Below are 27,698 nucleotides of genomic sequence, written 5' to 3' on the forward strand. Positions count from 1 at the left end.
TCAAATAAGCAGTTGCCGTGGTACTGTTCACTGTTACACATTACCACTATGTGCCATAAATATTCAGATCTTACAAACCGCTATTAGAAGAATCACTTCTACATTTTAAAACCCCCCTTCAGTGTCTGTCCAAACACCCACAGAAACGAGGGTTCCTACTTCGTATGCAGGTATTTAACTGCTGACAATCCTGTCTTGTAGAGGCTTCCCCATAGACTAAATGGAAAGGAAACTGAAATCAACCTCCGTGGGACTTCACTCTCTACCCAAAGCTCCATGGTGGCCCTAAAAGAGCCACAGGGTAAGTCTCCTCACCTCTACTAGATCAAACTCAAAGACTTACTTCTCCTGTCTTTTAGGGGGATTGGAGGAAGGGCAGAAGGGAGCCACGTCCTGTGACTCTCAGCCAATCAGAGCAAAGCCAAGACCCAAGGATGCAGAGCTGCCCACATCCTATTGGCGACCCAGAGGATCCAGGGTCACTCCCAGCAGAGCTTGGGGTCCCCAGGGCTATATATGGTACTGCTCCTGGGGTCACATGGTGTCAAGCTCGGGTCCTGGGTCCCAGACCACTGAGCTACCTCTCTGCTCACTCACACTCAGATTCCTCACACTGGTTGGTCTGCTGACAGGCCACACCCAGAGGTAGTACTGGGGTCCACTCCCAGCAGTGCTTGGAATCAAGCTTGGGGGTCCTCCTTGCAAAGCCCAAATACCCCACATTTTGCAGCCCCTATTGTTTTTATTTGGGTTTGAAGCCACAGCTGTCTGTGCTCAGAGCTTACTCCTAGCTCTATGCTCAGAGATCACTTCAGGTGGTACTCAGGGGACCATAAAGGGTACTGTGGATCAAACCAAGGTCAGCTTCGTGAAGGGCAAATGCCTTGTCCGCTGTTCAGTCTCCCAGTCCCTTATATTTATAGTCTTCAAACTCAAATTGCTGCAAAGAATCATGTGCTGTGGCCAGGAGTCCCTGAGTCTGTTTTCTGCTGACGATATAAAGAGCAATGGGGAAACATTCACTATAAAGCTGCTCAACGCTGAATTCAAGATCAGTAATCAGAACCGACGATGATCAAGGCCCCCAAGAACATCAGAGGCGACCTGGGTGATCCTGGCTCACTAGGGACAAAGCTCACCCTCGTTCCCAAACTGCCCTGAAAGTGAGGATGGTGGGATGGCACATGACCACTATGGAGTCTCATGGATGCTGGCTCAGTGGACAGGAATCACTACCCATGGATGCCGGATGACAAGTTGCTGCCAGGGCTCCTGTTGTGCACACAGTGAAATAAAAAAGTATGTAGCTACACAACATGACACAAAGGTGCATGGGAACAAATACAGGGTCTGTGACCAGTGGGGAGAGATGCTGGTTCATCGTGGGAAGACCACTCTCCATCCCTCAGCAGAAGCAAATGTGCAGTCCAACTTTGAAAAAGTAGGGAAGTAGATGAATAATCAGGAAGGGGACCAAGGATTACTATGAGGGAAGGGGGCTTGGTATTTGCAGAGATGCTGAAGGGGCCTCAGAGAACCCCTGTGTAGTTTCGGGCCCAGAAAGCTTACATAGTCGGCCCCACACCCACCGCTGAAACTGATGTACACTGCAATCTGAAACAACTGATTATCAAATCCAGTCCAAACACTTTGTTTATCGCAATAGTTTCCTTCTAAAGGGGCACTTTTTGCTGTTATTTCATGTAGGCACACATTTATTTACCCAGCCCCTACTGGGTTCCCAGCACCGAATGCAGAACTCCCCCTGCACTTCCCATCCAGAAATGGCAGGTGCAACTTGCCTGCCTCAGAGAAGCATCAAGTAGAGGTAAGTTCTAGCAAGGTCCCTGGGTGAGTTATTTTAATTAAAGCCCCAGGAACCAGGAGAAAATTAGCACAGCAGGATCAAATTCAAGCACCACTCAATACTTGAGGGTATTTATAGAAAAGCAAACACAAAACACCAAGTCCAATACCCTGACGGGCTGCTTTTTGTTTTCTTGCTATAAATTGACGCTTGTTCTTCAATCAGAGGAACACCATCGTCTCCATCCTGACCTTCATGTAGGGCTGGAACACCATGGCCCAGGCACTGCCCTTCTCCCTAGGAAGATCAAGTGCCTTCTCCACCCCTCCACCACCAACAAAAGAGAGAAAGGGGAGGAAAAGAGTCTGCACAGGAGAGCTTAAAGGCTCTGACTCTGAGACATTCCAGCCAGACGACAGTTGGGGAAAAAAGCAAGAGGATTTCCCTCTTCCCTTTCCATCAGATGGAACTGGAGCCTGCCCAGCACGGTGGCAGAGGGTAAACCTCGGGTCTTGTTGGGATTTTGCTTCTCCAGGAGCTGTCAAAGGGGGGACAGCATGTGCATTTCCTGGGGATTGGTTAGAGATGCAGCTCCCAGACCTGGCAGCAGGCCCACTGTGTCAGGACTCAGTGCTTCACCATCTTAACTCTTCAAGTCTCCCTTCCTTCTGGGCACAATTGAGGCACAAAGGAGAGCTGGAGGGCTAGTACAGGGGCAAAGACTCTTGCCGGACAGGATCCACCCCAGTGGGGTCGCCTGCCCTGCATATGATCCCTCAAGCAATGCCAAAAGGTCACTCCTGAGAGCAGGGCCAAGAACTCCTGAGCGCTTCTAGGTGGGCTTCCCCTTCCCCCCAAAACATCCCCAAAATAAACTAAATAAACTAGCAATGACTGAAGCTCCCTAGCAGGTTCACTTAGGTTTAAATAAAATTTCCTCCGTACAGAGATTTGATTTCAACTATTTTGTTGTCTCTCAAGCACTCCTTCCAAGTGCCAAGCTATGTGCAAATTTCTTTTGCCGATGAGCTGAAGAGCAGGGATGAATTCTTAAGCAGGCCTTCTTGCTGAGGCCACCAAGGCCCCCAGGAGTGTCGATAACGGGGCGTCAGAGCCGCCTAGCCTGCAAGTGTCAGGATGCCAGGGCTCATGGCCCTCTCAGCTTTGTTTCTCGTGCCCTCGGCCTGCTCCCAGCAAGCAGGAGTCTTGAAGAACACACCGGGCCCTGACCAGTGAGTCAGCTAGTGAACTCAAAAGCAGGGCTGGCAGCACAGGCGCATATGGCCACCTCACCACAATAACACAGAACACAGGCGAGAGGGAACTTGATGTTCCTCGAGTTCACTCGTCCCTGTGGTGCAAAGATCTCTCTCTTGCCTAACTGTGGAGCGTCTCTCTATTTAAATGGGAACCACCAAGATTTTCCATGTCAGAAAACCAGGCAAACTCTGAAGTTTGCCTAGAGTTTGCCTGGAGGGGAGAGAAAACCAGCTGGCATCGACTTCCCTGCTGGGCTGGGGAGACGGTCCTGCAGCTGCTGGAGACTCAGTCTATGCAACCAACTGGGGCTGGTAGCAGCGAACCTGAATGCCAGTGGGCGCCATTCAGTTTGCCCCAAATGGCTACAGTGCAGGCGACTATGCAAAGAATGGCCGCCTGGAGCACTGGGCAGTTGACTCCTAGGAGTGAGAGGTCAGTGAGCTGGCCCAGCGGCTTTATTGTCATGAGGCTCTGAGTCTCCATGAGAGGAGCCATCTGAAGGAATACCTCTTCTCAGCACGTCCCATGCTGACCCAGACTTGGGCAGACCGTTCAGCGGGTGGGGAATGCTGTCCCTGGAGGTCCTTTTGTTTCAGCAGATTCAGTGTAACATTCCTCTCTCTCTCTCACAGGGTCTTTGGAGCTCATCCTGACATGCCACTGTCTCTGTCCACGTGGGCACGGCCCCATTAATACCGAAATGCTTTTCAAAATTCTATTTTTTTTGTTTTTGGGCCACATCTGGCAGTGCTCAGGACTTAACTCCTAGTTCTGTGCTCAAGGATAACTTCTGGTGGGACTCAGGTGACTATGTGGGATGGTGGGGATCCACTCCAGGGGCCATCCATGTCCGAAACAAGTGCCCTGTCCACTGTACAATGGCTCCAGCCCTGGGGAGGTTTTTAACAGCTTCTGGGCAGACATAGGAAGGAAAATCAGAATCACAGGCATTGCCAAGGAAGTTCCATCCCACTACACTGAATTCACCTTGTCCCTTGCCCAGAGACAGCCAATGTGCCCCTGGGTTTTGTGCCCTCGGAGAGAGCATACGGACACACAGAGCTTCCTCTGGAATGTAAGTCCCAGAACAGAAGCGATTTACTCATATCGCACATGTATCTGATATCGCACATGTTTGAAGCACAGAAGGGAAAGGCTGATGCAGAGCTGGAAATCCCCCAGGGCCCAGGGCCGACATCTTCTAGACAAATGACTAGATGCAGGAAGCCAGCAGGTGAGCAGGTCCGAGTCCCTTTCCTTCTGCCTTCTGATTGGATGGAGCTTCAGCGGACAGTGTCTCCTCGGCAAGGATAAGGACAGCAGTGACCACCTGTCTTTCACAGTCGCCACGTGGAGGGAACAAGAAATGGCTAGTGTGGAAATGTTGGTCACTGTGTGTGTGGTCCAGGGGTCGAACTCAGGACCCCACACATGCAGAAGATCTACCTCTGAGGTAGGATCCTGGCCCTTGTTAGTATGCAGAGACCATCCATTCCAAGGGGGTCCTCAAGTAGAAGTGGGCTCAGGCCTTTGGTGGGCTCCTTGTAGCCTGCCCCACCAACAACTGCCCAGCCCCTCTAAAACACGTGTAGGCCGAGTGCTCTCATCTTCTGGAGAAGCACAGAGAGCTGAGAGCAGGGCCGTGTCCATTAGCTGCACTCCCGGTGCTCCGTATAGATTTCCTAAGCCAGACAGTGATGCTTCCAGTGAATGGATCACAAAACAAAGAGTCTTGAATCACTCATTCTCGTGGTGCAGGCCACGGTCCGGCCCTGTCCAGGCCTCCCCTCAGCTCACAAAGTATTAACATGAAGGGGGAAGATAAAAGCCCCAGAGTCAGCTGCTCGGGGAAGATGGTAAATGCACTTGATTGTGAAAATGGGAATGTTTCAACAAAGCTAGGTAATAAGGAAAATCAATAAAACTGTCAGCACTGGCCAATTTCAACTGAATAAAAGAATAAAGTAATTGGTCCTGAAAGACAACTCTCTAAATTAGGTTAGATGAGTGGAAATACCCTTTTCTTTTAAGCCAAATCCTGAGGACATCAACAAGAGCAAATGATTAAATTATAGGTTACTCTGACCCACCAGGAGCTGAGCTGTAAACACAAATTTCCCCAAACTATCTTCTTTATAGGACACAGAAAATGACATAGAGTGAGACAACAGAGTCGGAATTGGAGACCAGGCCAGGAACAGGGGGCTCACTTCTTAACTAAGGCTCGATTAGAAACCTACCCTCTCGGTAACTTGATTTTTCAACCTGCTGCTTCCTCACCAATTACTTCATTAGCAGAAAGAGGTACCGGTCAATCCACAGTGCCCAGCCCTGGCCCCAGAAATGCGGTTAGGAGTGACCCTGAGGGGCTTTGCTTCTCCAGACACTCAGGATTCACTTCTGTTTTTCATCTGCTAATGGCTGGTATTTGGTGTTGTTAACCAGATGACTCACTTCAGAGAAACTTCGGTGCATATGAGTCTCTCCAGGAGGAAGCAGGCCTTCTTGGCTGGTTTCTCACTGAGCACTTTAGCATTATCTCTGGGACATTATAAACCCCTCATGGGGGAGGGGGGGCTAGGTAGGGACTTGGGGGGGGGGAAGATGCTCACTGCTCTCAAGCTGACTCCACTTGTCTCATCTGTTGCATATGATCAGGTCTAGGGAGGAATCCATTCCTCCAGGACAAAGATTGGATCCCAAAATCTAGAAGCTAAGGGAACTGCTCCTCAAGTCTGAGTACCAGCAGCATAGAGTCAGGTGGGGGGTGCCAAGTGAATCCTGCAGCTGAATGTCTGCACACCACCAACAGATGTGCCCTCCTCACCTACTGTTCCAACAGAAGAGCAGCACGCAGAAGAGGGCAGGGGAAAAAGGAGGTAAAATAGGGAAAGAGAAACAAAAGCCGTGCTGCGCGTCCCAAGGTCAATGTGAGGGGTTGGGATCTACTTTCACTCTTCACAAGCACTGAGCTGCTTCTGGGTGCCACTTGCTGTTGGATCACGGGCCGTCCTCCCCTGCCGGCCGAAGCTGTGGGATGAGCGGGGCCAGGACCCCCGTCCAGGGCACTTCACAGGAGTGACAGCTCTTAATCCTTGCTGCTGGAGCCGACTCTGAAGGCCCCTACTTGGGAAGCTGAGTGCTCCCCTTCACCCTCAGGTACTGTTCCTCCTTAAAGACCCAGCAGAATATGAAAAGGGAAAGAGGGGAATGACCGGGCTGGACCCTAGGACCCCACTGAGACGCTGGACGGGAGGATGCTGAGGAGTAAGGTCATCTTGGACTCTCTGACATCACCACTCATGCATGCTTCTGTTACCGAGGCAAATTAATGAAGGATCTGATGAACCCTTAGTACTTTGTTCACTCAAAGTGAACACGGGGAGGTATAACTTAGAATAAAAGCAGACTTGAAGAGACACCTGAAATGGGAAGATCATACACGAGCATTCACAGGGGATTTGCTTCTTGGGAGAATCTAAAAAAATGTTCGGCTCAGTACCATCAGAAAGGTTCTTCTCAGGGCTGGAGCGACAGTACAGCAGGTAGGGCATTTGCCTTGTACACGGCCTACAAGGGTTCGATTCCCAGCATCTTTTATTGTCCCCTGAGCACCGCCAGGTGTAATTCCTGAGTGCAGAGCCAGGATTAACCCCTGTGTATCGCCGGGTGTGACCCAAAAAGAAAAACAAAAAGAAAAGAAAGGTCCTTCTCTTTCACCCCTTCCTGCCTGCTACTGATATAAGGCAGCCCTCAGCCTTGAGCTCTGATACTCGTCTATTCAAGTTATACCAAAAAACAAAATGGAATGACCAGAAATGACCTTAATTGTCGTCCAGCCTGACCCTGTACATGTGAGGTTAGGGTATCTGGTTTAGCTTAAAGTACACACCAGTCAAATCCCATTACAGGGAACTGCACAGGACATGCAAGTAGTGGAATTTTATTAGACAGTAAGAAATCACATTAGTTCCAGCAGATGTAAATGTCCAGACTCTCGACAGTGTGTTAGCTAGAGAAAGACTTCTCGGGCACATCTGAGAAGAAAGGAGTGCATTTGTACACCCAGATCCCATGTATTTTTCTGAGCTCTCATGAATGTGTGAACAGGTTTGTGCCATTTCTATGAATACCCTTTTTGCCCCCATTGGTGGGGTGCTAGAGATAGAAGAACTGAAAGAATTCTTTTTTTCTTTTGTTGTTTTTGGGGCCACACCCAGCGGCGTTCAGGGATCATTCCTGACAGGGCTCAGGAGACTAACTAGGTTGCCAGCAATCGAACCCAAGTTGGCTGTGTCCAAGGCAAAAGCTTTATCCGCTGTACTCTTCTCTCCAACTCCTCGAGGGATTCTTGATGGCAGAATAATAGAGTGGTGAAAACATTGGCTATGCCTCATTTCAACTCTCTTTGCACCCTTTTGAGGAGAACAGTGCTAATATTTTCACTAAAGAGTGGGATGAGGCATCTGTGAGTGCATGCGGGCTTGTGGTGGCATGGTGTTCTACACCAAGGGTGAGCGCTGTGGTGGCCTCCTCACCACTGCCCCTTCCCCCAAACAAAACCACTTCATAAGTTCCCCAGAACAGATGCATAGAACCCAGAGGAAAACAAGATAAATTTCTAGAAACCATCTCTAGAGTCCCTCCCCTCCCAGGGAAAGCATCCCAAATCCAGGAAGAGCAAGTACAAAGAGCAAGAAAACACCTTTTTTTGTTTTTGTTTTTCTGGGGGAGGGGGCATATCTGGCAGTGCTCCGTGCTGACTCCTGACTCTATGTACTTAGAGATCAGCACTGGTGGAGTTCATATGCAGTGCCGGGAATAGAACCGGGGTCTGCCATGTTAGTGTCCCACCTGCTGAACTATCTCTTCAGCCTGAAAAATTTCTCCTTCTTCTCAGAGCAACATTTGCTAACACCTTACAGAGTCTACATTCTGGCATGTGTCAGCATTTCGGAAGTAAACCGTCTTTTCTCTAGAGGAAAGAGATGAAAAAAATTAGATGAAGAATTCAGCCCAGTGAAAATTGCTTTGGCCATTCAAATTCAGTAAGAATACGGGGAAGCAAGAAAAGAAAAAAAATCAATTGCATATGATTTATTTATTCATTTGTCCATATCCTTTCCCTCAAATGTATAAAAAGAAATGAAAGAAAGAAGGCTGACTTCTATGATTTGCAAGCCATTAATATTTTTTAAAGGAAAAGAAAGTCCAAGCCCAGCCTCTTGGAACAGGAACTATTTAACTAATTATTCCCTTGGGTATAAATTATGTAAGATTAAAAAGGTCATGGTGCTTGCTCAGCAAATGCTGTTCCCGTGCCTATAATTAGGAGGTGGCTGTATTATCTGAAGTCAGGTGAATGTGGTTCATATGCTAGTAAACACTATGGAAGCCTGTACCCTACTGGGACATCTTATTTCCTACTAGGGATAGGGACAGCAGTACCCCTTTTTATTATTCTGTAGGTCCTTCGGTACATCTTAAATATTTAAATATTTCATGCTAAATATTTTTAAAACCTCCACTGTTCTAAAACCGTTTCTATTCTGGGCTGTTCAGAGCTCAGAGCTGAGAAAGAAAGTTGGAAATGCCAAAATCTAATTGCAATCAAGAGCAGAAAATGTAGTAGAGCAATTTGTGAGAAATGTTTAAAGTTTGAAATCTAAGCCAAATAATTGAGATCTATTAAAAGAGAATGGAATACTCTTATGAGCCCCATATACACACAATTATCAAATTATTCTGAACACCTGTTGACAGTGGGCCAGCTGAAGATCAGCCAATCATCAGGCAGACACTTCTAGGTCCGCTGATGCTCAACCAATCATCAGGCAGACACTTCTAGGCCAGCTGAAGATCAGCCAATCATCAGGCAGACACTTCTAGGCCAGCTGAAGATCAGCCAATCATCAGGTAGACACTTCTAGGCCAGCAGATGATCAACCAATCATCAGGCAGACACTCCTAGGTCAATTTATGATTAGCCAATCATCAAACACAGACACTTCCAGGCCATCCTCTGACCAGCAACTCTCCATTCCATCTCCCCTCCTGACCCTTAAACTTGAGCTTTGAAGCTAACACAGAGGAGACATTCTAGGGTCACAACTCTGTGGTCCTCAGTATTCAGGAGAGATGTCAAAATCCTCATCTTCAAGCCAGGGGCCAAAGGAACTGAGAGTCTCACTCCCTTTGGGGTATAGTCCCCACACCCTGTTTTTACCCAAGAGGAACCAGCTATTGTCTGCTCATATTTTGCCCTGACATCCAGGGCAGCTGTGCCCCTGCCCACAGCAAGAGAGGGAGAGGAAATATTATTTATAACCAACTTTCAGCTCTAATCTCCAACCAGCGTCTTCTCTGCGGACAAAGTTCCACTGTCCAGTGAGCCCCTGGAAGGAGAGGCCTCAACCCCACTGAGCCCTCAGAGGTGTTAGGAAGCAAAGTCAGGATAGAAGGAAGGAGGAGGAGAATCGACTCAACAACATCTACACACTTCCAATCAGCCAGAGGGGAAGTCAGCATTTCTCACCCCATTATTTCTCTTAAAGAGCCTGTACACCAAACTGGTGGGGGGGAAAAAAGTAGCACTTCTATGAATGCTTTGTAGTACAATTCTACTGTCTGACACATAGGTTTGTTTCCAAGAAAGTTATACCAAGTGGCCTGTTCTCTTTCCCAGCATGCAGGCGTGTGCGCGCACACAGACAGACACACAGACACACAGACACACAGACACACACACACACACACAGTCTCTGGGGAGCGCCTACCCTCCACACCAGCACACACAATGCCTGCTTCTTTGGCCTCACTGGATAAGCCAAAATGCTTTCCTCTGTTCCTCTGCAGCTAACAGATGGCTGGTCTCTTTTGGCACAAAGGAGTGAGCATCTTCAAAATAACCTTTTTCCCATAAAGTGTGCCAATTAATCAAATGCCACAACAATGTGTCCCCAGCCAAGGAGGGGCGATGAGACCAGGAGCCAAGGGGTGAACTGAAGAGAAGAAAAAGGAGCAGTCACTCTCTTACCTTCGCCCGAGGACCCAGAGAGATCGATGATCACATACACTTTTCCTTCTGGCTCTAGATCAATCTGCAATAAAGAAAGCAACAGGGATGGCGTCAGAGTACTACTCCAGGGGACCCTTCCACCCCAGTGGGAGCCACGGCCTGGAGTCACACTGCATTTCAGTTCCTTGCCCTGTGGCAGGTCCATGCCAGGGAAGTCAGGAAAGCAGGAGAATCGGTATTTTCAGACTGCAGACCCCTGGCCTGCAGGCACAACTAACGACACTCACACATCACAGAGAGCTTTTAATGTCACCCCAGGTTTGCTTCCCCAGGGGAACTAGGCATGGGGACACTTGACACGTGGGGACATCTGGGGACACATCAAAAATATCTGGGGGCACTTTTGCTAGCCCTCGCTAGGTGGACAAGAAGTGCTGCTTCTGGTCATTCCTGCAGGTGAACCTCTTACAGTGTCTGGGGCCATCTCCTCCACAAGGAATCACGCAGCCTGTGCTTGCCGTGACCCCACCTCATGGCTGTCGGGAAGGTATGCTCCAAGTTCAAGAGAAGCAACAACACTGAGATGCACTTCACATTTAAAGAAACCCGCGTTTCTTTATCCCAACACCCCAGCTGCCCACCGGGATTCAGAGAAACCTCAGACTGAGACAGTGTTCTAGCAGTTGAGGTGTTTCCAATCCCAGTGCAGCTACAAAGCAGATTTTTGCCATGAGCTTCCATATGACCCCCCAATACCAGGGAATATACCCCAAGGATGCAAAAAAGCACAGTAGAAATGACATCTGCACCTGTATGTTCACTGCAGCCCTGTCCACCATAGCCAGAATCTGGAAACAACCTGAGATGACTGGTTAAAGAAACTTTGGTACATCAACACAATGGGATACTATGCAGCTGTTAGGAAAGATGATGTCATCAAATTTGCTTATAAGTGGATGGTCATGGAGAGTATCGTGCTAAAAAGTGAAAGGAGTCAGAAAGAGAGGGACGGACATAGAAGGGCTGCACTTATTTGTGGAATAGAAAATAACGTAATATGAAATTGACACCCAAGGAGAGTAGAACCAAGGGTGAGGAATACTGTCCCATAGCTGGAAGCATGTCTCATGAGCTGGGGGAGAAGGCAGCTGGAATAGAGAAGGCATCACTAAGAGAATGATGATTGGAGAAATCATTCAGGATGGGAGATGTGTGCTGAAAGTAGATAAAGAACCAAACGTGATAACCTCTTAGTATCTGTAATGCAAACCACAATGCCCAAAAGTAAAGAGAGAGAGAGAGAGAGAGAGAGAGAGAGAGAGAGAGAGAGAGAGAGAGAGAGAGAGAGAGAGAATGGTGGAAATATTTTGCCATGGAGGCAGAAGGAGTGTTGGAAAGGGGGAGTATACTGGGGACACTGGTGGTGGAGAATATGCACTGGTGGAGGGATGGGTGTTTGATCATTGTATGATTGACCCTCAAACATGAAAGCTTGTAATTATATCTCACAGTGATTCAATAAAAATAAATAAATGGAAAAATGAGCTATAATAGTTTTTAAAAAAAGCAGATTCTGCTTTAGGGCTGAGGTGAAGTGAAAAAGGCAGGCCTGAGGGCAGTTAGAAAAGCCAACAAAGGTAGGACTCTGTGAAGGTGTCAAAGGGAAGGAGCTCCTTGGGGAAGAAAGAGCATAAGCAAAGGCCCAGGAGTGCACATGGTGCTTTGGGAGACTGAAGCCCCACCCCACCTGCCCCCCAGCCCTGCTCAGGTCAGAGCTGGCTATATCTATGCTTTATAAACCCGACATTTCGCCAGAGCTGCAGAGAACAAGTCAGTACCATCAAATTTTTACCATCCTCATCAACCTTCTCCTTCACCTCCAAAATTTTAGCCCCCTAACCTCCTCCTTGAGACCTAGCTGGCCCTTGTACCACAGTGAAGTGGGCTGACGGGGAAATCAGAGGGTTGGCTCTTACAGTCAAGACATCTTTGCAGGGCCTGCGTGCTCCTCCCAGAGATTCTGTTTTCCGAGAAGTAACTCCCCGAAGCCCGGATCACCAAGTACCCCTGGCAGCATCCCGGCCTCCACACTCCCATCTGTCTCAGCAATGCTTTAATTGGCTGATACGTGCCAGCCTCGGCTCCCCAACAAGCTGTGAATTTCTGCAGAGAGCAGGAACCACTTCCCCACTTTTCTTTTTCTTTATCCCCAGCAAAGAGGGGGCGTACACACACACACACACACACACACACACACACACACACACACACACGCGCGCAGCGAGGACTCTTCAACCAATGTCAGCTTAACCACTCCTCCTCCTCCAAGATCAAGGTCAACTGCTCTCAGGTCTTTAAGTCTCTCCAACTAGTCCCAGGGAGATGAACAACCCCTTCCCCTGGGCTCTCACAATGCATATCCATATCCCGACACGCGTCCGAGTCCGATTAAGTTGCAATATATCACCCATATGTCTCTCTCCTCTGCTAAATGGAGTATGAGGATGATGGTATTTGCATCCCTAAAGCAGAGCTCTGTCTGCTCAGCGGGAGACGCTCATCCACATTGGTGGAGGTGGGAAAGACACTAAGTTTGGAGATCCCTGAGCCTATTCTGGGATCATTCACCCTCCAAATTCCCGCTCCCTTGGGGAGGAAGCAGATCTGTGCTGATTCCCACGGTGGACAGGAGAGAGGGGGATTCTACCCTGAGCGACCCCTCCCTCCACCCAAACAAGGTAGAACTCAAACTCACCTTGGCCTGAGTTCTCTGAGTCCCTCCCACCAGATTTCACTGCACTCAGTCACTGCCGACTCCCGATGTCACACACAGACTTCAGTGACGAAAGAGGCTGCAGAATTCCCTGTGAAATGTCAGTTCCAGGATGGCCAGGAAGGCTCAATGGTGGAGCACAAGAGCACACACCTAGGTTGTGTGAGGCTCCAAGTTCAATCCCCAGCACTACATCCGCCCCCCAACCCAAACACTGAACGGCACGGCACCCAGGCCATTCCCTCCCCCTCCGTGGAAGGCCCCCATAAAATCACTTCCATCCAACAGGGAGCATCAGCGCCTAACAGGGGAACCCTCCAGATACCCCACAGGTGCTGCTCTCCTGAGTTTGGGGTCTTGAGTCTAGGATTCAACAAAGAGAGGAGGAGAGGAGTTTCCCTGTTCCACCTACCCCCAAGAGCCATGACTTAGGTTTCCGGGTGAAGAAAATGGCGCAGACCCTGCCAGGATGTCTTTGCTGTAAGAGCCAACCCTCTGCTTTTCCCATCAGCCCCTTCTCCTGCACCCTCATCACCTACCCCGCGCCCCCCGCCCTCACAAGCCCTCACCGTGAGTTCCAGCTGGCACCTGAACTCCAGATAGCAAAACCACCAACCTGACCCATCAGGTCATACCAGACCCTGCCTCTAGGTCCCTGCCTGCCTCCATTGCAAACTTGCAGGACAACAAGTGTGTGTGTGTGTGTGTGTGTGTGTGTGTGTGTGTGTGTGTGTGTTGGGAGGAGGGTCAGCTAGGATGTAGAAGGGACCACTATGACAAAAAATAGTTGGAAATCATCACTCTGAACAAGAACTGAGTGCTGAAAGGAGGTAAAGAGATAGATGTAATAACCTTTCAGTACCTGTATTATAAACCCTAAGGCCCAAAATGAGGGAGGCGGGAGGGAGGGAGGGAGGGAGGGAGGGACGGAAGGAGGGAGGGAGGGAGGGAGGGAAGAAAAGTGCCTGCCATAGACATAGAGGGGAGAGAGAGGGAGGTGGGAGGGAAGGGAGGATGGTGGGAGGAAACTTGGGGACACTGGTGTTGGGAAATGTACATTAGTGAAGGGACGGGTGTTGGAACATTATATGACTGAAACCTGATCTTGAACAAATTTGTAACTGTATATCTTACAGTGATTCAAGAAAGAAAGAAAGAAAGAAAGAAAGGGAAAGGAAAGGAAGAAAGAAAAGAAAGAAAGAAAGAAAGAAAGAAAGAAAGAAAGAGAAAGGAAAGAAAGAAAGAAAACACCCTCTCAGGACATCTGCCCCCTACCTCTCCTGTCTCCCACTCCTGTGCCAAAGCATAGAATTTAAATAGTGTATTTTTTTTCCCTGAGATTAGATCATCCCTATGAAGACTGGCCGGCAAAAGGCCACACTTTCTCATATCCTCCAAGTCAAAGATTTCCCACGCTGGGACTTTGCTGGGGAAGGACAATGCTATCTGGGAAACGCAGGGAGGGCGGGTGGCAGCAAAGCACAGAGCAGGACCCGGAGCCTCCCCGCCGGCAAGCAGCCTGTGTCTGGAGCAGGGGAGCGAGAGCAGAGGGGGACCAGCCACCAGCCACGGGCGATAAGACGGATGAGGATATTAACGTTCAAGATAGCCATCGGCGACCATTTTAGCACCCACTGCTGCTTCCAATACTACAAACAGCTTTCCAAGAGGAAAAATAGAAATTAAGCTATTAAACCTGCCAAACGCAACAAGCGCTCGGCAGGCTGGGCTGAGGCGGCAGAGCGCTGCCCAAGGGGGCCCTGAGAATCCATCTGGGCCGCTAGGACGACAACAGGGTGGCAGGAGGGTCATTAAGGTAAAAGGGGGGAGGAGCGGCGAGGAAAGCACAGGTTCATGGCCGAGTGAGATTCCACACACACGTTTTATTCACGATTCCGTGGCACAGATACCGAGGCAACGGAGGTGCTCCATCCTGCAACTCCCCTGCAAATGCTCAGCGGGCATCACCACCATGCAGCTGGCACTACACAAAAGCAGGCCTCGCCCGGGCCATCTGGGGGAGTTCTGGCATCCTCCTGCATTCGAGGTTCTCCCCAGTACTCCCCACATGTCTGCCTATTTATCAGGTCACCTTGAACCGCATGCATTTGCTGGGCACAGCCACCCAGCTACTATTTCTGCCGTCTTTGACTATGTCTCTCTCAGTCTATGGGCCTTTGGCTAGCCCTTCAGTTGGGACCCAAAGCAAGATAACAGAAGAGATGCAGACCAACACAGCCTTCGGGGTTAGACAGGGCTGAACTAACCAGCTCCGGATCATTCGTGCTCCTGAGCCTGGTACCTTATCTCTTTACCTGTGGAATGGGTTGCTATAAGACATCAGAAGGCGGACATGTAATGCACTCGACACTCAGGAGATACGCAGTAGGCACCAGGAAAGAGTGAACTGTCTGCGGAGTCTGAAGTTACAGGCACTGACTTTCTGGGTGTTTCCTGACTGTTCATTCATAAAGTGGAGCTAATTGATGGTTCCTGTGTCATGGGAGCTAGGCTGAGTTTAATGAGTTCAGCTAAGCAAAGTGCTGAGCACAAATTATTTGGTAATCCTGGATGCTCATTAAGAAGCCACGATTCGGGGCTCAAGAGTTACAGGGATTGAGATGCTTGCCGTGCAGGTGGCTGACTCCAGTTCAATCCCAGGTATCATATTATGGAGATATATATATATATATATATATATTCATTGACATATATCACTATCACTATCCTCCCGTTGTTCACTGATTTGCTCGAGCGGGCCCAGTAACACTGTGAAACTTGTTACTGTGTTTGGCATATTGAATATGTCACGGATAGCTTGTCAGGCTTTGCCATGCAGGCGAGATACTCTCGGTCGCTTGCCAGGCTCTCCAAGAGGGGCGAAGGAATCAAACTCGGGTCGGCCATGCAAGGCAAATGCCCTACCCACTGTGCTATCACTCCAGCTCATGTGTGTGTGTGTACACATATATATTATATATGTATATGTGTGTGTTCACATATACATTCAATCCCATGATACCTGGGACTATATATATATTATATAATATGTATAACCATTGGATAGGACAATATCTCAAAACTGGGGCCCAAACTACAATTAAACTTCAAAATGTAACTGTCACGGTGAGGTTGGTCTAGGGTGGAGGGGAAGGTGAGTGGTGGAAAGAAGGGGACACAGATAAGGGCACTGGAGGCAGGGACATCATAGCCTGACACCCTATTGTAAACAACTGTATGAGTCAAAACATCTTAATTTAAAACATGTTTGAAGCCATAAAAAAAATTGTTAATAAAATCCAAGGAAGGTGGTGGGTCGGGAAGCCAAGATTTCAACCCTGCAAGTCAAATGTTCTTCCCACTCTCTCAAGCTTCCCAGTGCCGTACAACTCCAGGGGCACCATTCACCTGGCAGCATCTGCAAACAAGAGCCCGAGTCAACTCGCGACCCTCTCGTCTCCTCCTCCCACACCACACCCATCCACTGGAACCAAGGCCACAGAGGTGGTACCTGCCAATCACAGGAACTACAGCTCCTCTGGCCCCCAGGATCTGTCTCCCTGGGCTGAAGGGAATGTTGCCTTTAACACAGGGATGTGAGAGGTTCAAGGGTAAGCCATTCATAGCCCGAGAACTCTGGACAAACTTTTCCTCCCAAGAGCCTCTACTCTCTCACGCAAGTCCAAAGTGAGTTTCACTTCCTTTCAGTCTAGTAAGAGGCAAAAGCAGGAGTCGGAAGAGGATGAACCCAGACAGATGAGGAAGAGCAAGACAGGTTTGCATTGTCCATTCCCACCAGATCAGAGCCTGCATCATTCCTCTCCTGTGAGGAGGCAGACAGGGAACTTTCAGGATAGAAAGCTCACAAAGAGATCTTCTCTCTAGATCCCACCACCCCCTGTTGGAATGGTCAGTCTTTCCTGGAGGAAACCCACCATGGAGGGGACCCCCAGGAATCTAGCAGGGAGGAGACAGAGCAGGGGGCCCACAGCAGCCTTTAAAATTGTCAGCTTCTGCTTCTGGAAAACACGAAACACACATGGCTGTAACAGAAAACTCTTAAACAGTGGTGGGCTGCTGAATTTGAGGTGAGCATCTAATTAAATGACTCTTCAGCAGGGGCATGAAGAGAGTCTGCTGCTCAACTTACTGTCGGAGGGCACCGGCTGGCTGAGAGCACCATTAAAAAACTATGTCAAGGGTTCCACTCCAAGAGCTCGTGTCCCCAAACTCTTCAAAAGAGAGCAGGATTGTTCTCGCTCTAATACCCTTCCTGGCACTGCAAAGAAGACGATTCAGGTCTAATGGATGTCCTGTCTCTTTCACTTAGCACAGGGAGTATTTAATGCATATTTGTGGAAGGGGGCTCAGTGGATGGCTGGCCAGACTAACTGGCTTGACACAATAGAATCACATTGAGGATTGGCTTGGAAAACTGTCCACCTGCACCCAAATGCTGTGAGTGGACTCATTCATGACAGCCCAATGTTGGAAATGCCCCAAATGCCGAACAACACAGAGATGAAGGCACTAATCCTGCAGCATCCATAGGAGATAAAGAATGAGACACAGCTAAACTGGGGTTCTGGGAAAGAAGCCAATGCGTACGAGTATAGACCGTGGGATCCCATATGCAGGATGTTCTAGAGCAGGCAAAGCAAATCCACAGTGACAACAAATATCCGAATCACCTTCTGGAGGCAGCAGTGAGCACAGCAGAGGCTCAGAGAGGCACACAGGAACTTGGGGGGAGGAAGAAAGGGTTTTCTCTACATTGAATGGGGCGGTGGATATTTAAATGTATATATTTATCCAACCACCTCAAGCTGCGTATTTGACACAGATGCACGATTCATTGCATGTAAAACACATCTCAATGGTGTCGTTTTTTTGAAACGGGGGCTGGGGTGGGGGAGAGCTCATCCTTTCACTTAAGAATTCCTCGGAGAGTTTCCTTTAAATAACACATCATCCCCTCCTCCCACCTTCGGGGCATCATAAATTCCGGCTTCCACTTTTAAAACAGGTTCACTCCGAGCTTCTCAACAGCCCATTCGAGCTTCTCAACAGCCCATCCATCACACAACAGCGTGCACACCTCCCTCTGTAGGCCCACATTCACACCCACCCACGTGTGCAAAACACACTCACAGCCACAGCCACCTTCTTCTGTCTTCTGTCATCAAAATACCATGCTAGCAAGAATAACACACCGCAGATGTAGGCTCAAGAGCCTGATTCAGTGTCGGGGTGTGAGGACCTCAATTTCCTCCCAACGTGAGACAAGATGAGAAGTCTGAGCGAACGTTCTGGCCCAGTGTTAGCCGACATGGATGACAGCACCCCCAGGGAAGTGCTGGGCTGGTGGGGGACACAGCAGTGGAAGGTACAAGTTGGGGGCTGGCTGTTAGTTGGCTTAAAGATGGCACATTTCTAAGGAGGTGGGCGCTGTGATTTCTTTTACTGAAAAGGGGCTGATAAAATACGTTTGGGAACCTCTGCCTTAAGGGTTGTTTCTAGTCGAGACCAAAGACCCTTTCCGACATGTTTCCTTCCTGTGATCCCCGAGTCTCACTGATTGCTCCCCCCAGTCTCATGGTGAACCTCCACCCCTTTATATGACTTACACCAAGGTGAACAGAGAATATCCAGCGCCTATCAGAGCATTAATGCTCCCAAGTTGAGGGATGCTGCCTTAGAGCACCTTTTAATGACCTTAGGCACCTAACAGCCCATGAAGAGAAGATGGCCTAAATAAAATTTGGTCCACAGTTCACTAGATCACTGTATGGGCCCTATAAAGAGAATTGTCAGATAAAAGTAGTGAGACAGCCCAATGCCTAACAATATAATAGCAGTAATATATTCCGAAAGCAATGATCAAACAGGAAAAAGCAAGGTAGAATGTGCTTACTGTGTGCGCGCTCTCTCTCTCCCTACCTATCTATCTATCTACCTATCTATCTGTCTATCTATCTATCTATCTATCTATATCTCTCTCCCTCCCTCTCTTCCTTTCTATCTCTGTCTCTGTCTTTATTTCCATCTCTTTGTCTATCTCTGTCTGCCTCTGTCTCTGTCTCTCTATACCTCTATAACTGTCTGTCTGTCTTTCTCTCTCTCCCTCTCTCACACACACACATGCACACATGTGTGCACACATCCCACATTCCTCACACACTCTCCCTTGAAGGAGTCTTACCAGGAAACAGGGGTTAGCCAAGAAATAAAAATGGGAAGTGCCAGCTTGGGGAGGTGGCAGTTGGGAGCAGGAGCTGTTTTCACCTTCACTACCCTTTCGAACTCCTCCGAGTTTATTCAAACCGTGTGCATTGCTGATTAAAGTGGAAGTCACTGCCCTGTCCATGAGCTCTCACTGACCTCCGGTCCCCTAGACAGCTTGGCCACGCATCCCTCAGCACTAGCCATCGCCTCCCCGCCAGCATCTCCCTAGATGGTCCCCCTGGCTGGCACACAGGCCCAGTTTTCCATGGGCCAGCGGGGTCAGCCCCAGTTTGCACCTGCTTCCTCGGGTTGCTCAGACACTGACGCAGAGAGCAGACTCCGCTGATGAGAAAAGATGACTCTGAGCCTGCAAATGCTTTCCAAGCCTGCAAACTGCCGGGCCAAGCCCGACACTGTGAGTGCGGGCTGCTTTACAAAGCAGTGCCCTGCCACGCCACGCCACCACACCACCCCGCCACACCCCGCCACGCTGCCCACGCCTCCCGCCCCCGAAGCATCTCTCTTCTGCCCAGGCTGAGTGACAGTGGAGCCCAGGAAGAGGCAGTGAACAGCAGGAAGGGCAGGTACTGGCCAGGGTGGGGAAGTGAGAAGTAGCTGGCAACCAATCTGCATCACGTGGCAAGGATTTGGCTTGGCAACAGTCTCTCTTTGCTCGGTCTATTTTTCCTTTGTTTCGTTTTGTTTTGTTTTTTTTGCTTTTGGGGTCATACCCAGCAATGCTCAGGGGTTACTCCTGGCTTTGCACTCAGGAGTTACTCCTGGTGGTGCCTGAGGTACCATATGGGATGCTGGGAATCAAACCCGGGTCGGTCTCGTGCAAGGCAAATGCCCTACCCGCTGTGCTATTGTTTCAGTCCCCATTGCCATTGCTGGGTAAACTTTTATGCGTGTGATTTAATTTATGTTTTCTTTCTTTTTAGAAAGCATTCTGGGGGCTCCTAAGCGGTGCACAGGGGCCGTTCTCAGTGCTACTTGACAACTAGGTCGGACAGTTCCCACTTGGGTCTGGAATGAGGTGCTGCTTCATCCCACAATGGCAGGGGATGCCATGGGACTCCCCCCCATGGTGCTCGGAGATCATGTGGTACCACGGGTTGAACCCGGGTCCCTGCACATGCAAAGCATGCACCCATGTCTCCAGTCTCACACTTACAACTTGTTACATCCAGTCAACCTACTGCAGTGGCTGAGCTACAGGCTCTGAAGCTCACTCCCAGCCTTCAGATTCCAGCTCTGCCTGTTACAAGCCATGCAGCCAGCCTCGATTTCCTTATCTGCACACTGGGACTCTCACGGGCACTTAACAGCACCCCGGGGGGAAGGGATGAGATGGGAGGCCTTGGAGCTGTGCCTGGACAGCCAGCACCTGAGGAACGGAAGCTTCTGGGTCTGACTGTGATTCTCTGCCCTATCCGCAACACAGCCAGGTGCTGGGCACAAGGCAAGTCACAACAGAATCTAGTGAAGAAGTCACATACACAAGCGCCAGTGACACTCAAGCAAGATGGGCAATCCCAGCAGTGACCTCAGCCCAGGAACATCACTTTGTTCTATCACTTCCCCCTTCCTTTCTTTCCACCCCTCCTTCCTTCTATCCCTCTTTTCTTCCTTCCCTCCCCCTTCCTTCCTTTCCTTCTCTCCCATTCCTTCCCTCCTTTATTCTAGCTCTTCTTCCTCCCTTCTCTCTACCCACTTTCGCTCCCTACTTTCCCTTCCCCCTTTCCTTTCCTTTCCTTTCCTTTCCTTTCCTTTCCTTTCCTATCCTTCCCTTACCTCTCCTCTCCTCTCCTCTCCTCTCCTCTCCTCTCCTCTCCTCTCCTTTCCTTCTTCCTTCCATCCTATTCTTCCCTTCCTTCTTTTCCTTCCCTCCTTCCATCCCTCCTTCCTTCCTTTCCCCTTCTTTCCTTTCCTCCTATGCTTACTTTCCTTCCCTCCTCCCTTCCAGTTCTTCCTCTTCCCTCTTCCCACTTCCCTCCCTATACTCTCCCTCCCTTGCCTCCCTTCCTCCCTCCCTTCCTCCCTTCTTTTCTTCCTTTCTCTCCTTTCCTTCTTCCTTCCTTCCTTTCCTTCCCTCCTTCCTTCCTTTCCTGCCCTCCTTCCTTCCATCTCTCCTTCCCCCTTCCCTCTTCCTACCTTTCCTCTCTACACTCTCCCTTCTCTCCCTCCTTCCTTTCCTTCTTCCTTTCTTCCAAATCTGAGACATCCTAATTGTAATTTCTCCCTTTGCGGATGTTAATAAACACCCTTTATTGAGCACTTCTCACACGTTAGCAGGGTGAGGGAGCCAATCCCCGTATTCTACCAGTCTCGAGGATGAGAAAACAGCAGTTGGGGGATTTCAGGAACTTGCACGGAATCTCAGGGCTTGGAGGAGAGATGTCTGGATTAAAGCAGGTGGGGTCTCCTCCTGTGCAGGGCCAGGAAGTATCTCTGGGTCGAGTAGAGGCTTAGCATGGATGAAGCTCTGCTTCAAACCCTGGCACTTAAAACAATTAAGCAAGTCTCCCAGCTCCAAGCCCAGAGCCCCTGGTAGCTTAGAGCCCAACGCAACCTGGGAGAACATGCCATGAGCTATCAAAGGGTGCACTCAGGACACCCCGACCGTGAGAGGCAGGGGCCATCGTTGTCTCCAGGGTTGCTGACTCACAACCAGCAGCTGGGAGGCCTGGGGCCCTCTGCTTCACCTTCCTGGAACGACTCCAGCCAGGCTGTGCTGGGTAGCAAGTCCAACCTGCCAGTACTAGGAACAGGAAGTTAGAATCCTTCCTATGAGGAAAGGTCAGTTTTGGGTTTGTTTCTTCTGAGGGGGCAGCTGGATCACAGTTGGCCATGCTCAGCACTTATTCCTGATTCTGCATTCAAGGACGATTGGGACTATTCTGGAAACATGGGAGTCAGGGATGGAACCAGGGTTGGTTGTAACATGGATGGAACATGGAACGTGTAACATGTTACACGGATGGAACATGTTACATGGGTGGAACATGTAACATATTGCATGACTGGAACCTGTTGCATGGATGGAACACGTAACATGTTGAATGGATGGGATGTGTAACATGTTACATAGATAGAACACATTACATGGGTGGTATGTGTAACATGTTGCATGGATGGAACATGTAACATGAATGGAACATGTAAGGCGACCACTTTAGCCCTGGCCTATCCCTAGGACCCTGAGATCCAGTTTTATAACAATCACAGACATAGGAAATGCAAGAGTCATTAGCTACTTAGAATCACTCGGTTCAAGTAAGACAAGAATTACAAATCTAAACAAGGGTAAAATTGTTCCTTCTTTCTTTTGCCTATCAAATGACTCAAGGTTTCCTTCGGGCTACACTTTTCTTTCTTGTTCAATTATTGAAATACAAACAAAATTAAATAGCATGTGTTCATTTTTTTTAACACAAACACTACATGCGAACTCATAATGAGAACAGTCCTGAGCCTCAATAGTTCCCCAGAGGGAAAGAATTTAATCACTGCCACTTCGACGTTTCTCCTTGTAATGTCACCGCTTGTCCCCAGGGTCAGAAGCCTCTGGCTCCTGAGTTCATCTTTCAGATTTTCTCTCCTTCTTTGGGATAGGTGGCTATTTAGCTTCCTCAGCCCCTTGCTCCATCCTCCCCAACTTCCACCAGATAATGACATGGCCATATCCAGGCCTTCCCGTCCTTCCCTGAAACTGCAAAAAAGCAATTGAAAAATGCTCATTTCTTGTTTCACCAGCTGCAGACCAATCCTCTGACCCTGTATATTCCATCACAAGGATATCACGCACCCAGACCCACCCCTCCCACCTCACCTCTGGTCTTTATTACTTATCCACGTTGACAACACCCACATGCTGTTTCCCAGTGGTAACTGAGTTCCATGTTTTATGTACACATTGGTTCTAAAGCTTGGAAACCATGAACCGTGTTGACAATGTATTGTAACCTCATAAATAGAATGACACACAATGTCTTTTCCATAGATCTGATGTGATGACCCAGTGCCATCATGGAGTTGTACGGAGCATCACATTCAGCGTATTCTTCCTCATGCTTCCCTTAGGCTCTCCAGCCAATCCAAGTCCAGATGTGGTGACCCCCACTGTCCTTCCTCTTCTCTAGTCTGGACTGTCTGCTCACCTGGGCACTCACAGCCCAAACACTGTGACTTCTTTCCCTGCTCTTCAGGCAGCTGTTGCTGGCATCGACTGTCTTCCTTGTTTGTGGTTATTTTCTTGGTTAGGCCAATAAGGCTCTTCTGATGGAAATTCTGGTAGGGATAATGAGGAAAAGGGACCCAGGAAAATGTCTCAAAAGGAGCTCAGGCATTGCATACAGGATCCCCGAGTTTGATCCCCTGCCCAGTCTGCATGGTCTCCCAAGGACCACCAGACAAGACCCCAAAATAAAATAAAAAGGTCATAGAGAAAGAGCTGGAGACAAAGTGGAAAAAGTCATGTTGGGCATGTGTGAAGTCCTAAGTTTGCTCCCGAGCACTTCGTGGCCCTCCCAAACATGAACAGGCGTGACTCTGGTGGCCCCAGGCCTCAGCACCACATTGCTAGGTCTAGCCCCAAACCTCAGACTCATCATGCCCAGCCATGCACCAGAGGATGGTCCAGGCCCCTCTGCTGCCCCAAACGCTGGACACTGCCCCCATGAAATAAAAGCAGAAAGCAGTTTTCTATGCCGCCTCAAACTAGACCTTAGCACAAGAATGACAACTTGGCTGGATATAAAATCTAGGTTAAAAAAAATATCATCACCTAGATTTTTCTTTGCATATACACAGTTGCAACAGGTTCTGATGTCCATCTCATACCTACTTTCCAGTCAAAGACTTTGTTTTGCTTTCTCTATATTTAGGCTCTTTTTCAACTTCTGCATTCTGAAATTTCAAACTGGCATGTCTCAGGGAATTTTTTTTTTTTTGATCCACTGTGTTGAATGAAACTGAACTTAGGAGCAGTTTTCCTCTGTTCACCCTTCACGATTGCACTCTTCATTTCTCTTTGAATATCTGTTATGAAGATGTAGCCCCTTGAGCACTGCCTGTGTAGACCAGATAACCCCCAGCCTGTGGGTCCTCAGCAGTTCTGCACCCGTGGGCCCTCACACTGAATCATCTGCCCGACTGGCAGAGATTCACAGAGAGGGACCTCAAGGCCCCCTGAACACTTTATGAGACCATCCCCCACAACAACAACAAAAATGTTTGGACCTCTCAATAGAATTAATCCCTACATAAATATATAAATAAAATCCTTATATATAACTATTATAATACTCTTGTGCCCTATACTTATACTCTAATACTATTACAATAAAGTATTACAATATTGAAACTATTATATAAATTATTATATCAAAACTATTATGACCAATATTATAAACTATTATATAAATGTAACATATATTTTACTGTTTATTTTTTACATGCATATATATGTAAGCAGAGTCTCCTGCCCCTGTGCCTGGCTGTCCTCCTCGAGGCCCCTTGGAGGGGGGTGGGTTGAGTTTCCCTCCCCAGCCCAAGCAGAGCCCCAGAAGCTGAAGACCTCCGCTTAAGACCATGCTTAAGACCACTCTTCACATGCTCTGACGAGCCTCACACATGAAGGAACCAGCAGAGGAACCCAGGTGTGCAGGACCCAGGACTGAGATCTCAAAGCCTGCTCGGATCAGGACTGGGCCTTCTCCACCCACATCCCCTATCTTCCAGTAGTTAGGTGTTACACCCACCAACTGTCCCCGGCACCATGTAATCCCATCAACGGCCAAGACCCAGAGACTATAAAACCAAGCTCCTGGAATCGCACAGCCACATTTGCGGCCATGCTCTTGGAGAACCCGGCAGGCTACCGAGAGTATCTGCCCGCACAGCAGAGTCTGGCAAGCTTCCCATGGCATGGCGTATTCAATATGCCAAAACCCAGTAACAATGATGGATCTCATTCCCCTGACCCCGAAAGAGCTTCCATTGTGGTGCTTGCTAACATCTCAGGGCTAGGACGAATAGAGACGTTACTGCTGCCTGCTTGAGAAAATCAATGAACAACGGGATGACAGTGAAACAGTGATATATCTTTTATCTTTGTAGCCTGTATCGTAGAGTTCTTTATCTTATACCTCCTTCACTGGACTTTTATTTCGGACAACAGCATGATCTTGTCTGGGACAACAGTTCCCAGACACACCTCCCTATTTTCTGTGGCCCCCTTCTCAACGTACACTTTCTTTATTTGGATTATGAAGTTAACATGCCTCTGCAGCCACTGGTCCATGTGCCTTAGAGACAGAGCGTGTCTGGCTGGCCTTTAGAGTGGGGAACCCCCAGCAACTGCACTATCCTGCCCAAGCCATCATTGCATTCCTCCGAGAACCTTCCATTTTAATCCTGAGAATACAGGTCCTTTGGCAGTGAACACTCCATTCCACAGACAACCTTCAAAGGGTGACATGTCCTTAGCTGCACATCCTCTGGGTTGACTCCCGGCCCTCTGGGTAATTCCAGTCTCCAAACACAGCTCGGGGCTGTGGCTCCTTCACACACCTGTACTGTTCCATCCTTGTCACTCTGCTCTCTACTTTTATCCCCAGAAATTTACTGAAATGGTTTGATGGTGGCTTCTCTCTATCCACTGTTACAGAATACTAAAGAATTTTACACCCTTCCTCCTTTTTCCTTGACTATCATTTAGATGGATTCTTGAGTAGGCAAAAGAAACAAACATATCTGCTCTAAGATCACCCTGAATGAAAATTCCAAGTGCTGCTCACCTTCTGTGGTATTACCAAGTGGTGGTGAGAGGGTGGGCTCACTCCCACACTGCCCATAAAGTGTCAACTGGCATCACATTTGTATAGAGTGGTTTGGCATTATCCAACAAAATCCTTTGACCCAGCAATTCTGCTTCTGGGAATTTATCCCAAATCACACATGTGCAAAAAAGAGATTTAAATATAAGGAGGATCATTACAGCACTTTTTTTAGAGTGTAAAATTAGAACTGAATGTTTTCAATAATAGGAAACTGTTTAGATAAACTGTGGCATATTCAAATCATTGGCTATCATGGCATCATGAATAAAAAATTCTCATAGAATTATATTTAATGACATGAAAATATGTTCAAAACACAGTATAAAAAGGTAGGGGACATTAGATTATGAAAGAATATGTATTCCACGACCCAAGTTCGTAAAAATAAAATATGTAAGGGTAGGCCCATACAAAAAGGGAAGGAAGATTCTTTTTTTTTTTTTTAATTTATTTATTGAATCACTGTGGGAAAGGTTACAAAGCTTTCAGGTTTATGTCTCAGTCATGCAAATATCAAACACATTTCCCTTTACCAATACTTATTTTTTACCATGAAGAACCCCAATAAAACCACACCCCCCACCCCTCCCCGTCCCTGTGAGGCAGATGAATTCTAGTTAACACTCTATCTGCTTTGATTAGATTCATTGTTTCAATAAAAGATTCACCACTATTATTTAGAGTTTACCCCCCCCCCCACATCAGACATGCTGAAAAAGCATTGTGAAGTGATTTGCTTTCTACAGCTGGGTTCAAGAATTAAATGTTGGTTTTGGATTTCTGCTATTTTACCTATTGACCCTGGAAGTATTTCTACTGAAAGTCAGATAGTTAAGAAATTGGTTTCTGTGTTCTGGAGTCGTGGCCGTGCTGGAGAGCCGCTCGCGGGGGGCAACCGGTGGCCTCGGTAGGGCGTGAAGGGCGGAGCGAAACGCCCCCCTTCCCATGAAGTTTTAGTCGCCCCCACACTCCCGGCTCATACCTGCTGTCCACAAGGCTCCCATGTGGCCGCCATCTTTCTTTCCAGAGAGGAGAGGGCGAATGGGGCAACACCCTTTCCCCTCCGGCAGACTTGATGGGCTGGATCAACGCATAGTCCGTTCACTTTTCTGCTCCAAGCTGCTGGGTTCTGCATTAAGTCCTTGTGCTTCTGGGGCCATGGCCGTGCTGGAGAGCCGCTCGCGGGGGGCGACTGCTGACCTCGGTAGGGCGTGAAGGACGGACCGGAACGCCCCCCGACCCATGAGATTTTAGTCGCCCCCACTCCCCCGGCTCATACCTGCTGTCCACAAGGCTCCCATGTGGCCGCCATCTTTCTTTCCAGAGAGGAGAGGGCGAATGGGGCAACACCCTTTCCCCTCCGGCAGACTTGATGGGCTGGATCAACGCATAGTCCGTTCACTTTTCTGCTCCAAGCTGCTGGGTTCTGCATTAAGTCCTTGTGCTTCTGAGGCCGTGGCTGTGCTGGGGAGCTGCTCGTGGGGGACAACTGGTGACCTCGGTAGGGCGTGAAGGACGGACCGGAACGCCCCCCCTTCCCATGAGGTTTTAGTCGCCCCCACACCCCCGGCTCATACCTGCTGTCCACAAGGCTCCCATGTGGCCGCCATCTTTCTTTCCAGAGGGAGGAGGGCGGAAGGGAGCAACACCCTTTCCCCTCTGGGCAGAAATGATTGCCTGGGTTAACGCATAGTCCTTTCACTTTTCTGCTCCAAGCTGCTGGGTTCTGCATTAAGCCCTTGTGCTTCTGGGACTGTGGCCGTGCTGGAGAGC

The 27,698-nt window shown here is 48.8% G+C and overlaps 1 protein-coding gene across 2 annotated transcripts in view; it reads right to left on the reverse strand.

Annotated features, from left to right (window-relative positions):
* PRKCE (protein kinase C epsilon) overlaps positions 1-27,698 on the reverse strand; it is a 499,857-nt gene that overhangs the window by 291,042 nt on the left and 181,117 nt on the right. For both annotated transcript variants that reach the window (XM_056114218.1, XM_056114227.1), the window contains exon 2: positions 10,104-10,167. In XM_056114218.1, coding sequence (XP_055970193.1) covers positions 10,104-10,167 — 64 coding nt within the window. The remainder of the gene's footprint in view (positions 1-10,103; positions 10,168-27,698) is intronic.

This window comes from Sorex fumeus, unplaced genomic scaffold, assembly GCF_029834395.1.
Source record: "Sorex fumeus unplaced genomic scaffold, SorFum_2.1 ptg000003l, whole genome shotgun sequence".
NCBI classification, from domain to species: domain Eukaryota; kingdom Metazoa; phylum Chordata; class Mammalia; order Eulipotyphla; family Soricidae; genus Sorex; species Sorex fumeus.